This window comes from Macaca nemestrina, chromosome 9 (genome assembly GCF_043159975.1).
Source record: "Macaca nemestrina isolate mMacNem1 chromosome 9, mMacNem.hap1, whole genome shotgun sequence".
In the NCBI taxonomy this organism is placed as follows: Eukaryota; Metazoa; Chordata; class Mammalia; order Primates; family Cercopithecidae; genus Macaca; species Macaca nemestrina.
The window spans coordinates 106,857,627-106,873,669 of record NC_092133.1 but is presented as its reverse complement, the minus strand read 5'-3'; the positions used below and the strand labels follow the sequence as shown (position 1 = coordinate 106,873,669).

The window sequence follows — 16,043 nt, the reverse complement described above, 5'->3', positions numbered from 1 at the left end:
AAATACGTGTCTGGCACATGTTAGATGTTTCATGAATACATGCTTTTATTTTTCTCTTTTTATGAAGGCTTGCTCTACTTTTTTGAAGTTATGTCTTAAGAATGAATTGCACACTTTATCTAATGATTGTTTGCTTTCATTTAAAAATAACAAAAATATGTTTTCCTTATGAATCTTTTATTCACGCAGTTCTTTATCAGCAAAAAACTTGTAAAATTTATTCTTATTATCTTAAGTCTTTGTTTTCCTAAGTGAAACAGCTTTTACAGAATTCTATTCCTACTCTGCATGACATGCTCTGAAAATTCTCTTCATGCCGTGCATAATTTTTAACAAAAAATCTGTAATTATGCATATGTCAAATGTTTAATTGTGTTGTATTTTGTTTGAAATGCCCTGTTATTTTTTGCAAGGACTACAGTGTAAGGCAGATACTTTGAATTTAATTCCTTTTGAAATATGCACACGACTGAATTTTTTTGGGAATATGATTTATTTTCTTTGCTCAGTAACCCAGTCAGTAGTCACATGAAGATAAAAGATAAGCATGATTTACAGAGCGTATTTGAGGTTTTCTCTTGAATGTTTTGGTTTTCAATATGTGAACAGCCTTAAATCTAATTACCTTTAGAGTAAAAAATTTTGTTTTAAAAAAGATTTTAAATGAAAAATATGATGCTTGTTATTATTATTTTTACATTGAAATTATTTATTGATGCAGGCTATGGTGTCTCACACCTGTAATCCCAGTATTTTGGTAGGGCAAGGTGGGTGGATCACTTAAAGTCAGGTGTTTGAGACCAGCCTAGCCAACATGGTGAAATCCTGTCTCTATTAAAAATACAAAAATTTAGCCAGGTGTAGTGGCTAATGCCTGTCATCCCAGCTATTCGTGATGGTGAGGCAGAAGAATCACTTGGTCTTGGGAGCCGGAAGTTGCAGTGAGCCTAGATCATACCACTGGGCAACCCTGTGAGGCTTTGTCTCAGAAAAAACAAAACAAAAAAATAGTAAAAAAAAGAAATTATTTATTAATATTATCTTTAACAGATTATCTCTGTGAGTGATACACAGAATTATGTGTGTTTAACTGAGGCTACATATCAAAAAGAAATAAAGACAATAAATGGCAAAATAGAAGGTAAGAACCATTTTTTATTTAAAACATCATTTGACCAATTATTTGTCTAAAAGCATGAGGACTGATATACTCTGACAGCCAAAGAAAATTATTTTTTAAATGCGTAGCATGGAAGGACAAAAGGAGTGAAAGTTACATGTCTTCTCAGGTGTTAGCAACAGATTATATTGAGAGTGCCAAAAAAAGAGCTGAATTATTAGTTTAAATTCAGTATACCTGAAGAAAGGAGTAAAAGAGGGAATGAAGACCAAGGAAGACAGGGAGTACATGAGGAAACAAGAAGCAGGTTTATATAATGGAGAATGGTAAAATAAAATAATTCTTTAGAGAAAGATAGAGCATGATTAGAAAGCTGGGAAGAATAAAAAGTGACCTTCCATTACCAAAAGTTGCCAGGGAATTACAGCAAACATGTTGTCACTCCTGTCTTTCTCACTGGTGGGAAGGCATTAGGGTTGGAAGCAACTGACCATAGAGAGTTGTGTTTTATCTGCAATAGGTGAATATAAGCATATTGGCACAGCCATGCGTGTATATAATTTGTCATATACACTCAGTATAGACCAGAAGTTTTCACACTTTATAAAATCAGCTGAATACCTTTTTAACAGTGCACATTGTGATTCAGCAGACTTGGGATTCTGGCATTTTAAATAAGTTCTCAAGTGATGCTGTTGCTGGTGGTCCTTGGACCTCATTCTTAAGTAGCAAGAGAATAGCCTTTCCTTTGGAAAAATCTGGAAGAAGGGCAATTGGATAGAAGATCAAGACATAACAGGGTCAAGGAAAAGCTCATTATATTGCTTTTATTTCTGCATCTGTTTCTGGTCAGAGGGGAAAAAGAGGTAAAGAAATAATAATTACAGGTGTCAGATACTATTCCTAATCAAAGAGAAAGAAAGTGTTGGGAAAATTGATTTTAAAAGATGTTGAATGGGAAAAATGAAGACCACACATGTGGACATTATTTTGGCTAAGGAAGAGGGATTGTGAGGCAGGAAATGGGGCAAGAAAGAAGATAGCCAGGCAACTTTGGAGTTTCTGAATAGGAAATTTGAGTGAATTCACTTCAGATGCATTTACAATATTTGCACTCCAGAAGATTAGATTTTGGGTACTCCAGAGACTACCGGAAGCGGAGGATTACTAGAATTGGAGTAAACTATGGTGACTTTTTAGTTTTCTCTATTACTATCAGCATAAAAGGTATATATTTTGTTGATATTAGCTATTCAAATGAGAAATATTTGAATCTAAGAGCATTGGCTTTATTTTTAATGAAGCAAATTGTTTTGGTAAAATTGTTGTTCTATAAAAATCCATTAGACACTTAATAAAGCAGACTAATTTTTAGAAACAAAAAAATACTGAATTTACTACCTGAATTCTAAAATTTTTTTAAATAAGTATTTTCCTGATTTAAAAATATAAAATATTATTTGTATGTAATAAGTATGTGGCCATAAATTTTCAAATAAACGTGCCAATATTGAAAGCTCATTACACAAACTTTTAAATGAATTTTGTATGTATTTTTTACATGAGTGAATCAAGAAAATTTCTGAGGATAAACTAGAGGATACAGAAATGTAGGCATATGATTACACCACATGGATATGGAAAACAATGAATATTTTATTTAGTATTATCCCCTAAGTAAATATCCAAGCTGATCAATTTGTAACACGTTCAGTGATGAGATGTCAGTTCTGCATTCAGCTGAACTCTCATCATAACGGTGTACCGTCTCAATTGTAGGACAAATTAAAGAACATGATGAATGTAATGATATAAATTATTCTAATGTATTTCATTAAACATATGGTGTAGGATTCTATGTTCAGCTTTGACATTTATTTTTTCAGGGTCATGATTTGCTCCTCTGATCAAAGATCATTTATGCTTTCATCACTCAGCATATACATATTAATATCAACACATTTTGCATGCAAAACACATTCTCACTTTTGAAATCTTAAGTGCATGTTTGATGAACCGTAGATTCCTAGTTTCTTCAGTGTATTTCTGTCATGTGAGTGTCCTAAAGAAACAAACAAAAGAAAATCTCCTAAACCTAAAGGAATCATTCTCAAAGCTGAGCAAGAGGACTCAGTTAGATACTATCACTGGGTTCATTTGTGGTTGGTTTTGTTATATTTACCTATGACTGATAACAAATCTCTTTTGCTTTAGAGTCTACTGAAAAGCCTTCTGACTTTGAGGTATTGAGTTTTATAATTTTATCTTGAATTATTTATTAACTATGTATTTTGTGAAGTATACATTCGTTATTAATCATTTTTCTTCTAAACCCATTTAGCCTGCTGTTGAAATGCAAAACTCTGTTCCAAATAAAGCTTTAAAATGGAGGAATAAACAAACATTGAGAGCAGGTAATTTTACAGTTCAACTATATTAAAATGAATATTTCAATAGTTGACATATTAATAGTCTCATCTCCCCAATGTTTATTTTTCAAATATTATGGAAATATTTGAGTTAATAATGTCCATAGTGGTATCCACATTTGAAAAACTGATTATTTACAAGAACATGAATTTTAATTAGTTTTTTTAAAAATTAGCTTTAATTTCAGGTGTTTCTATTTTTATGTTCTGATACGGTAATGTTTTGTATTGGGAATGTCTGTATGACTTAAAGATTCAAGAAGATGAATGTTTAAACTCTAATATTTTTCCTGTTCAAAACTTGATTCAAATTCTACCCTTTACTGCAGAGAAAGCTTCACTTTTTGACATGCCAATTGTGTTTTAACATTGGTTACCTCATGTGGATGTAGTCATTTGAAGCATCCTAAGGAAATCAGTTATTCTGATTTAGCTTACTCTGTGCGTGTGTATGTGTGTGTGTGTGTGTGTGGTGTGCATGTTTGTGCCTGTGTGCATGTGTATGTGTGTTTGTGTGTGGTACCCCTAGTTTTTAAAAATGGGAGAAGTAATCATTTCTTTATAATTATATTTGTAAAACTGTGATTCTGAAGCATTTGGCTTTAGTGTCTTTTCATTGTTTAGAGGTAAACAATTGTCTAAACTAGTTTTTAAAAAGTTATTCCTATACATGCTTAAACATTATACAACATATGTGCACAGTCATAGATAATACGTAGAATTTGTTTTTAACTTCTAATATGTAAATAATTGTACATTGTGTGTAATTTTCTGTAACATTCTTTATTTGATCAGCATTATATTGTAAGATCCATCCATAATAGACAGAACTAGCTCTGGTTTTGTTTTTATTGCATTCTTTATATAACTTCCGTTATATAACTGCACCACAACTAAAGTTTGTTTACGCAAAAAATAAAAGCAAATGCAAATTTCAGTCTTATTTAAGTTGGTTTTATCTACTGATTTTTGATATATTAGAAATTAAAACTAAAGAATTTCAACTATAACCATGCACAATCATCTACTTTAATAAAAATGAAAAGTGTGACCTATGAACCATTAAAGCTATGCTGTTGTAACACATTATTTCCCTGAAACAGTGCAGTATACACTTCTAAAAATGAGATTGAAAAAAGTCGATAACAAAAGTATGATTTGAGTTTTGGATTCTCTATGTGAAATTTGAACTTTAGGGATGCTCATCTCACAACTTAAAAGCACATTTGAAAACCAAATATATAGTTCATGCATGTCAAATTATAAATGTACCCTTAATATTAAAATGATATTTAAAGCTTCAATTGTGCGTGTTTGCTTTTCTCTTTGAACTATGTTAAATAGTTAATATTTGAAAAATTTGTTTACAAAGAAAACGGAACATTATTTCTGTTTTATGTTTGTTTTCTGTCTTATGGCTCCGTGATTTTCATATTCTATTATATGACTGTACCACAATTAATTAAACGGTTTTATGCTGATAAAATACATAAAAATAAAAACAAATTCAGATTTTAATAAGCCTTTTAAGTTGGCTTTATATTTTATTTTTAATATATTAAAAATTAAAAGTATAGTATTTAAGATATAAGCATGCATAATCATATATATTCCGATGGCAATTAGAACTATGAGTTAAACATTATTAGAACTATGGTGTTACAACACAGTTTGTCTCTGAAACATTCCAGTATACACTTCTAAATAAACGCAAATGATCATGGTCAACAGCAAAAGTATGATTTGACCTCTTGGATTCCCTGGAGGAAACTTGAGCTCCAGGGATATTCTGATCAGAATTTAAGACCAGTTTTAAAAATCAGATTTTTAGTTCATGAATGTCAAATAATCAGTTGACCCGTAATGATGAAATCATCCTTAAAGTTTTTGTTAGGCATGTTTGCTTTTTTCTTCAACCTGTCTTAAATAGTTCAAATTTGAAAATTTTGTTTATAAAGAAAACTGGATATATATGTGTGTGTATGTGTGTGTGTGTGTGTGTGTGTGTGTGTGTGTATTCTGTCTCATGACTCTCAGTACTCCTTGGATCTTGTGTAGATCGTGATTTAATTCTATTAAATGTGGAAACAGTAGTTTACTAATGTGTAGACATTGATTTAATTCTTTTTTAGGGAAAAATTAGGTTACTTAAAGCAATTATTTTTATATAGATTTCTAATGATTCTCTAAGGCATCACAAGTTGATTCTGAAGATATTGAATTAAGGAAAGACTGTCTCAAAATAACTAAAGCAGTTTTAAAATTTAATGTATATGCAATAAAAGCTTTTTAAGCTTATTTATTTATTACACATACACAAAATATACTGTCATACATGTTGAAACTTAAAATTGTTAGACATAAAGTTTGTTAACATAAAAAAATTTATATTTCTCAAGAGTCTTATTTATTGATAATTTCATTTGAATAACAGATTGCTGAGTCAATCAAACTAAGTAATGCTAAAAAATAGAAAAAAGATAACATATAATTAAAGTTATCTCATTAAATTTCAAGCATAGGACATACTGTGTTTCTGGGAAGAAGAACACATTACTGCCTTTTTGAAGAAATAATTTATACAAGTTAGCCAAATTTCTATTTTTTTCTATTTTAATGAATAGAATATTTTAGTTTGCAATTCTGTTAGGTTGACCATAAAAGTTGTGGGAATAATCTGAAAAAAGTATGTACAGGTTGAATTAGAAACACCACAGATTCATGAAAAAAATAGATTTGTATACTCTTTTAAAATATATCAATAGTAAATATTCTCATTAATATATCTGTGATTAATATTTTATAGATAATATGTTGATATTAAAATCAGGAAAAGAAACATATGCAGAATCACGTTGGAGTTCTAAGGTATTGTGTAATTTTGTTTTTATTATTATTTAAATATAAATATTGAGTGATGTTGAAACTTGAAAGTAGAGACTTTGACTTTATTGTTTTACCTCTGCATATTGCCCTTCAGTAATTTCTGATAGGGGATGGGGGGAGGAATGGCATTGGGGTTGTACCTGATGTAAATGACGAGTTGATGGGTGCTGACGAGTTGATGGGTACAGCACACCAACATGGCACAAGTATACATATGTAACAAACCTGCACATTGTGCACATGTACTCTAGAACTTAAAGTATAATAAAAAAAGAAAAAAGAAAAAAAAAGGAGAAATCTCCAAAAACAAAAACAAAAACAAAAAAACAAAGAAAAGAAAGTCTAGGTGAAAGACATTTGGAGCAGAAAAAAGCAGATCACATTTCTTTACAATTTTTCTCTTAACATTAACATTCTGGAAAGACTAGGAATCATTTTCATTATTGTAAGGTGTAGAAAAGTTTGCAAATGTGTTCCTGGCACATAATAAATGCTTTATGAATAAATGTTCTTATGTTTTTATGAAGGACTTGCTATAGTTTTCTGAAATTATGTTTTAATTGAGATTGAGTTGCATATTTTATATGATATTGGTTTCTTTTCATTTAAACTTAATAGAATGTTTTTCTTCTTTTAAATTTATTCATGCATTTCTTCTGTTATCAAAAATTTTCTCAAAAATTTTTGATTCTTTCAAATTCTTGTCTACCTAAATAAAGAAGCTTTTACAATATTCTATCTCATACTCTGAGGGTTTTCTTTCCTTAAAGTGTCTTATTTTAACCCTAAAAATTTATAATTATGAATATTTTAAATGTTTAATGTTGTCAATGTTATATAGCAAGAAGCGGGTGATTGTCTTTTGTTTTAAATGCCCTCTCTTTTTTCTTGAGGACTACAAAGTAGAGTTAGATATTTTGAATGTAATTTCTTGTTGAAATATGCACACAAGTAAATACTTTTTCTGTGGATATGTTTTTATTTTTGGGTTTTCATGCTTAGTAACTGTTTCAATAGCTAAATGAAAATGAAAATAAGCTTGATTTGGAGAGCATATGTGAAGTCCTTTATATAAATGTTTTGGTTTTCAATAGGTTTCTATTCTTAAATCAAATTGCCTTTAAAGTAGGAAACTGAGTATGTTTTGAAATATGTTAGGAAATCTTGATGTCACTCATTATTATTATTATTTTAAAATTGCAATTCATTATTGATAGAACCTCAAACAGAGTGTTTCGGAAAGTGCTGCACAGAATTACACGTGTTTACCTGAGGCTACATATCAAGAAGAAGTCAAGAATATAAATGGAAAACTAAAGGGTAAGAATCACTTTTTATTTAGAAGTCATTTGACAGTATGTTTATCTACAAATTTGAGGACTGTTATACTGTAATAGCCTCAGAATATTACGCACTAAATGCGTAGTATTAAAAAAGCGAATTAAAATGGTAATAAGTTACATATCTTGTCAGGTGTCAGCAACAGACTATATAGAGAGTGCCGAAAAAGGAACTGAATTATTACTTTAAATTCCAGATATTCTAAAACCTGAGGTATCTCAGGAAATAAGAGGAAAGATGTAAAAGAGGGAATAAAGAATGAGGAAGACAGAAAGTACAGGGAGGAAATGAGGGAAAAAGAAGCAGGTGTATACAATGGAGGTTCATAAGATAAAATAACTGTTTAGATAGAGGAAGAGTATGGTTAGAAAGGTGGGAAGAATATATAGTAAGCTTTCAGTACAAAAACTAGTAAAAGAATTACAGCAAAAATGTTCCACCCAAGCTAAAAACCATGGCACAAGAAGTACGTGATACATGCACAAGCTTCAGTAGCTGATTCGATCAAGTGGAAGAAAGGCTATCCGTGATTGAAGATCAAATGAATGAAATGAAGTGAGAAGAGAAGTTTAAAGAAAAAAGAGTAAAAAGAAACAAACAAAGCCTCAAGAAATATGGGACTATGTGAAAAGACCAAATCAACGTTTGATTGGTGTACCTGAAATTGACAGGGAGAATGGAACCAAGTTGGAAAACACTCTGCAGGATATTATCGAGGAGAACTTCCCCAACCTAGAAAGACAGGCCAACATTCAAATTCAGGAAATACAGAGAACACCACAAAGATACTCCTCGAGAAGAGCAACCCCAAGACACATAATTGTCAGATCCACCAAGATTGCAAAGAAGGAAAAAATGTTAAAGGTAGCTAGAGAGAAAGGTCGGGTTACCCACAAAGGGAAGCCCATTAGACTAACAGCAGAGCTCTCAGAAGAAACTCTACAAGCCAGAAGAGAGTGGGGGCCAATATTCAACATTCTTAAAGAAAAGAATTTTCAACGCGAAATTTCATATCCAGCTAAACTAAGCTTCGTAAGTGAAGGAGAAATAAAATCCTTTACAAACAAACAAATGCTGAGAAGTTTTGTCACCACCAGTCCTGCCTTACAAGAGCTCCTGAAGGACACACTAAACATGGAAATGAAAAACAGGTACCAGCCACTGCAAAAATATGCCAAATTAAAAAGACCTTCCATGCTAGGAAGAAACTGCATCAACTAACAAGCAAAATAACCAGCTAACATCATAATGACAGGATCAAATTCACACATAACAATATTAACCTTAAATGCTCCAATTAAAAGACACAGACTGGCAAATTGATAAAGAGTCAAGACCCATCAGTGTGATGTATTCAGGAGACACATCTCATGTGCAGAGACACACATAGGCTCAAAATAAAGGGATGCAGAAAGATCTACCAAGCAAATGGAAAACAAAAAGAAAGCAGGGATTACAATCCTAGTCTCTGACACAACAGACTTTAAACCATCAAAGATCAAAAGAGACAAAGAAGGCCATTACATAATGGTAAAGGGATCAATTCAACAAGAAGACCTAACCTAAATATATATGCACCCAATACAGGAGCACCCAGATTCATAAGGCAAGTCAATAGAGACCTACAAAGAGACTTAGACTCCCACAAAATAATGATGGGAGACTTTAACACCCCGGTGTCAATATTAGACAGATCAACGAGACAGAAAGTTAAAAAGGATATCCAGGACTTGAACTCAGCTCTGCACCAAGCAGACCCAATAGACATCTACAGAACTCTCCACCCCAAATCAGCAGAATATACATTCTTCTCAGTACCACATCACACTTATTCCAAAATTGACCATATAGTTGGAAGTAAAGCACTCCTCAGCAAATATAAAAGAACAGAAATCACAACAAACTGTCTCTCAGATCACAGTGCAATCAAATTAGAACTCAGGATTAAGAAACTCACTCAAAATCACACAACTATGTGGAAACTGAACAACCTGCCCCTGAGTGACTACTGGGTACATAACAAAATGAAGGCAGAAATAAAGATGTTGTTTGAAACCAATGAGAACAAAGACACAACATATCAGAATCTCTGGGCCACATTTAAGCAATGTGTAGAGGGAAATTTATAGCACTAAATGCCCATAAGAGAAAGCAGGAAAGACCTAAAATTGACACCCTAACATCACAATTTAATGAACTAGAGAAGCAAGAGCAAACAAATTCAAAAGGTAGCAGAAGGTAAGAAACAACTAAGAACAGAGTAGAACTGAAGGAGATAGAGATACAAAAAACCCTTCAAAAATCAATGAATCCAGGAGCTAGTTTTTTTAAAAGATCAACAAAATAGATGGCTAGCAAGACTAATAAAGAAGAAAAGAGAGAAGAATCAAATAGACACAATAAAAAATGATAAAGGGGATATCACCACTGATCCCACAGAAATACAAACTACTATCACACAACACTATAAACACCTCTACACAAATAAACTAGAAAATCTAGAAGAAATGGATAAATTCCTGGACACACACACCCTCCCTAGACTAAACCAGGAAGAAGTTAAATCCCTGAATAGACCAATAACAGGCTCTGAAATTGAGGCAATAATTAATAGCCTACCAACCAAAAAAAAGTCCAGGAACAGACGGATTCACAGCCGAATTCTACCAGAGGTACAAAGAAGAGCTGGAACTATTCCTTCTGAAACTATTCCAATCATAGAAAAAGAGAGAATCCTCCCTTACTCATTTTATGAAGCCAGTATCATCCTGATACCAAAGTCTGGCAGAGAGACAACAAAAAAGAGAATTTTAGACCAATATCCCTGATGAACATCGATGCAAAAATCCTCAATAAAATACTGGCAAACTGAATCCAGCAGCATATCAAAAAGCTTATCCACCATGATCAAGTTGGCTTCATCCCTGAGATGCAAGGCTGTTTCAATAAACATAATGCATAAACATAATGCATCACATAAACAGAACCAAAGACAAAAACCACATGATTATATCAATAGATGTAGAAAAGGCCTTTGACATAATTCAACAGCACTTCATGCTAAAATCTCTCAATAAATAAACTAGGTACTGATGGGACGTATCTCAAAATAGTAAGAGCTATTTATGACAAACTCATAGCCAATATCATACTGAATGGGCAAAAACTTGAAGCTTTCCCTTTGAAAACTGGCACAAGACAGGGATGCCCTCTCTCACCACTCCTATTCAACATAGTGTTCTGGCCAGGACAATCAGACGGGAGAAAGAAACTAAGGGTACTCAATTAGAAAAAGAGGAAGTCAGATTGTCCCTGTTTGCAGATGACATGATTGTGTATTTAGAAAACTCTATCATCTCAGCCCCAAATCTCCTTAAGCTGATATAAGCAACTTCAGCAAAGTCTCAGGACATACAATTAATGTGCAAAAATCACAAGAATTCCTATACACCAATAACAGACAAACAGAGAGCCAAATCATGAGTGAACTCCCATTCACAATTGCTTCAAAGAGAATAAAATGCCTAGGAATCCAACTTACAAGGGATGTGAAGGACCTCTTCAAGGAGAACTACAAACCACTGCTCAACAGAAAAAAGGGGACACAAACAAATGGAACAACATTCCATGCTCATGGATAGGAAGAATCAATATCATGAAAATGACCATACTGCCCAAGGAAAATTTTAGATTCTATGCCATCCCCATCAAGCCAGCAATGACTTTCTTCACAGAATTGGAAAAAACTACTTTAAAGTTCATATGGAACCAAAAAAGAGCCCTCATTGCCAAGACAATCCTAAGCCAAAAGAACAAAGCTGGAGGCATCACGCTACCTGACTTCAAACTATACTACAAGGCTATAGTAACCAAAACAGCATGGTCTTGGTACCAAAACAGAGATATAGACCAAGGGAAAGGAACAGAGCTCTCAGAAATAACACCACAAATCTACAACCATCTGATTTTTGATGAACCAGACAAAAACAAGAAATGGGGAAGGATTCCCTGTTTAATAAATTGTTCTGGGAAAACTGGCTAGCTATATGTAGAAAGCTGAAACTGCATCCCTTCCTTACACCTTATACAAAAATTATTTTGAGATGGAATAAAGACTTAAATGTTAGACCTAAAACTATAAAAACCCCAGAAGAAAACCTAGGCAATACCATTCAGGACAGAGGCATGGGCAAAGACTTCATGACTAAAACACCAAAAGCAATGGCAACAAAAGCCAAAATGTACAAATGTGATCTAATTAAAGAGCTTCTGCACAGCAAAAGAAGCTTCCATCAGAGTGAACAGGAAACCTACAGAATGGGAGAAAATTTTTGCAATCTACCCATCTGACAAAGGGCTACTATCTGGAATCTACAAATGACTTTAACAAGTTTACAAGAAAAAATCAGACAACCCCATCAAAAAGTGGACAAAAGATGTGAACAGACAGTTCTCAAAAGAAGACATTTATGCAGCCAACAGACACATGAAAAAATGCTCATCATCACTGGCCATCAGAGAAATGCAAATCAAAATCACAGTGAGATACCTTCTCACACCAGTTAGAATGGTAATCATTAAAAAGTCAGGAAACAACAGGTGCTGGAGAGGATATGGAGAAACAGGAACACTTTTACACTGTTGGTGGGAGTGTCAATTAGTTCAACCATTGTGGAAAACAGTGTGGTGATTTCTCAAGGATCTAGGACTAGAAATACCATTTGACCCAGCAATCCCATTACTGGTTATATATCCAAAGGATTATAAATCATACTACTATAAAGACACATGCACATGTATGTTTATTGCGGCACTATTCACAATAGCAAAGACTTGGAACCAACCCAAATGTCCATCAATGATAGACTGAATTAAGAAAATGTGGCACATATACATCATAGAATACTATGCAACCATATAAAAAGGATGAGTTCATGTCCTTTGTAGGGACATGGATGAAGCTGGAAACCATCATTATGAGCAAACTATCACAAGGACAGAAAACCAAACACTGCATGTTCTCACCCATAAGTGGGAATTGAAATATGAGAACACTTGGATACAGGGTGGGGAACATCACACACCAGAGCCTGTCATGGGGTGGAGGGAGCGGGGAGGGATAGCATTAATAAAAATACATAATGTAAATGATGAGTTAATGGGTGCACCACACCAACATGGCACATGTATACATATGTAACACATCTGCATGTTGTGCACATGTACCCTAGAACTTAAAGTATAATAATAATTAAAAAAAAATTTCCATCTTTACTTACTCGCTTGTGGAAGACATTAGGGATGGAATTACCTGACTGTGCGAAGCTATGTTTCATCTATTATTGGTGAATATAAGCATATATGGGCAGCCACACATGTATATATTTTTTCAGTATGGTCCAGAAGTTTTCATACTTTAATAAATGAGCTACAGATCTTGTTAACAATGCACATTCTGATTCAATAGACTTGAGGTTGTGCAATTTTAATAAATTCTCAGGTGATGCTGATGCTGGTGGTTCTTGGACCATGCACTGAGTAGCAAAGGTATAGAGTTTTCATGGAAGTAATTTGGAAGAAGAGCAATTGGATAGAATGTCAAGACATAACAGAGTCAAGGGCAAGCATTATTTTGATTTTGTTTCTCAGTATGTTTTTAGTCAGAAGCGAAGAAAGAGGTTAAAAAACAACAACAGAATTTATAGATGCCCAATATTACTTCCGAACAAGAGAAAGAAAGTGGTAGGAAAATTTATTTTTAAAAGTGTTGAAGGGAAAGAATCAAAACTACAGATCTGGATATTATTTTTGCTAAAGAATAGCAATTGTGAGGCATGAAGGGGGAGGGGAGGAGAAGCTAAGTAGGTAATTTTGAAGTTTCTGAGAAGGAAACTTGAGTGAACTCATTTCAGATGCATTTGGAATGTCTGCACTCCAGAAGGTTAGATTATGTGTGCTCTGGACAGTATTGGAAGAAGCAGGGATTACTAGATTTGGCGTCTACCACAGTGACTCATTACTCTTTTCTATTACTTTCAGGATTCATAGAGACATGTTTTGTTGATATTATTTATTTAAGTGAGATAAATTTGAATATGAATCCATTGACTTTTTTAGTAAAATTGCTGCTCCATAATAATCTGTTAGATGACTGGGCTCGGTGGCTCATGCCTGTAATCCCAGCACTTTGGGAAGCTGAGGTGGGCCGATCACTTGGGGTCAGCAGTTCGAGACCAGCCTGGCCAACATGGTGAAACCCCGTCTCTACTAAAAATACAAAAAAAAAAAAAAAAAATTAGCTGGGTGTGGTAGCACACGCCTGTAATCCCAGCTACTCAAGAGGCTAAGGCAGGAGAATCGCTTGAACCCAGGGGGCGGAGGTTGCAGTGAACCGAGGTCACTCCACTGCATTCCACTCTGGGTGACAGAGTGAGACTCCATCTCAAAAAAAATAAAAATAAAAAAATAAAAATTTGTTAGAGACTAACATGGTAAATCAGTCTAATTTTAGAAACAAAAACTAAATTTATTACTTGAATACTAAAACTGATTTTTAAATAAATATTATTCTGATTTCAAAATAAAAATGGTTAAAACTAATTAATATTTAGCAATCAAGTTTTTGAATAAATATTTCAATACTGAAAGTTTTTTATACATTATTTTCTTTATGAGTTTTATATGCCGTCTTATATGAAGGGATGAAAAAACATTCAGATGGATAAATGAGAGGTTGCAAAAATGTAGGCATAAAATTACACCACATGTGTATGGAAAAAAATGAATATTTTTATTTACTATTATTCCCTAATATACATCCATGCTCATGAATTCATTACACTTTCATTAATGAGACATGAATTTTACATTCAGCTAAACTCTTATTGTAACTGTGTACCTTCTCAATTATAAGATAAATTAAAGAGTATGATGAATGTTTATAATTTAATGATATAAGTGATTCTGAAGTGTATCTTGTAGTTCAGAAGCTCTCATAATTTATAACCAGTATATGTTAGCCATGTGTGAGATTCATAGATGCCATGTGATAAATGAGCTCTAGATGATGAAATGGTTTGTAAAATTTTCCTTGTGTGTTTTTTGCTTTTTTTTCTTTTTCACATAAAAATTTCAAACTCAATGTTTTTGTTTATAAAGAAAATAGTTACAAATTTACTTTTTGTCACCTGGGACTGCACATTTTTGATATAGTTTGAACCTAGACTTTTTTTAAACTTGTGAAAAATTAGGTCACTTATGACTATTATTTTTATATAAATTTCTGATATATTTATCCAAAATTTCCCAAGTACTTTCTTAATACATTGGCGCATTAGAAAGAGACTATATCATTATAATTTTTTTAAAAAATATATTCAATAAAATGTTTTAAAGTCCATGTCTGTATCATTCATTGACACAATAGTTTCATTAATCTTTAAACTTTAAATGACTAGACATAAATTTCATTGATATAAAAGTATACATATCTTTGAAGAATCTTATTGATGAATAATTTATCCTGGAAAATGAACTAGTCATAAAGCTTGCTGAGTCAATCAAAGAAAGTAACAGTAAAATATTAATTCCTGAAAGAAAATGAGGGTTGATATTTAACTAAACTTATCTGGGTAAATGGCAACTATCAGACATAGTGTGTTTTTTGTGGGGAGAGGAATACAGGAGACTGCTTTTTTGAAGAAAAAAAATCATACAAGCTTTTCATAAGTCTTACGTCAGGGTTTTGATAAGGAAGCAGAGCCATTCATGACCACTCGGGACATAGAACTGATGCTGCGTTTTCTCTTTCCTCTGGGAGCCTGTTTGCAATTCACTAAGAGCTTTTCCTGAGACCCTTGTCTTGACTGGTGCTTGTGCTCCTCATTAGGGTATCCAAACTTCAGGCTAGTTTTGTCAGTCCAGTCCAGCTTGTCAGTGTACTTTTGTTCAGCTTCATCTTTCTTTCTGGAGCTGAGTACAGAATTCAGGGCACAGGGCATTACACAGACCTGTCGATAACCTGAGGGAACAAAGAGTTCTTACCAGTAAGACAATGACAAAGCATATTCTTACCCGCTTCTGCCACAGTATATTCTAACCTGTGGTCACCATTTGTTGGCTGGGAGGTTGCACTGCACACCCCATTACAAAATTTGCTGACTCAAGTGCGGATAGGAAAATGATATAGGCTTCTTGAGACCTCCACTTTCTCATTTCTGCAGCAAATCAAGGGCTTTCTCACATGCCCGGTATGCTGCCATGAGAAC

At 33.2% G+C, this 16,043-nt stretch overlaps 1 protein-coding gene across 1 annotated transcript in view; it reads left to right on the top strand.

Moving 5' to 3' along the window:
- LOC112426922 (ankyrin repeat domain 30A) overlaps positions 1–16,043 on the top strand; it is a 133,167-nt gene that overhangs the window by 94,888 nt on the left and 22,236 nt on the right. The window contains exons 39-43 of the mRNA XM_071068735.1: positions 1,051–1,141; positions 3,335–3,363; positions 3,462–3,534; positions 6,356–6,417; positions 7,653–7,755. Of these exons, the coding sequence (XP_070924836.1) occupies positions 1,051–1,141; positions 3,335–3,363; positions 3,462–3,534; positions 6,356–6,417; positions 7,653–7,755 (358 nt within the window). The remainder of the gene's footprint in view (positions 1–1,050; positions 1,142–3,334; positions 3,364–3,461; positions 3,535–6,355; positions 6,418–7,652; positions 7,756–16,043) is intronic.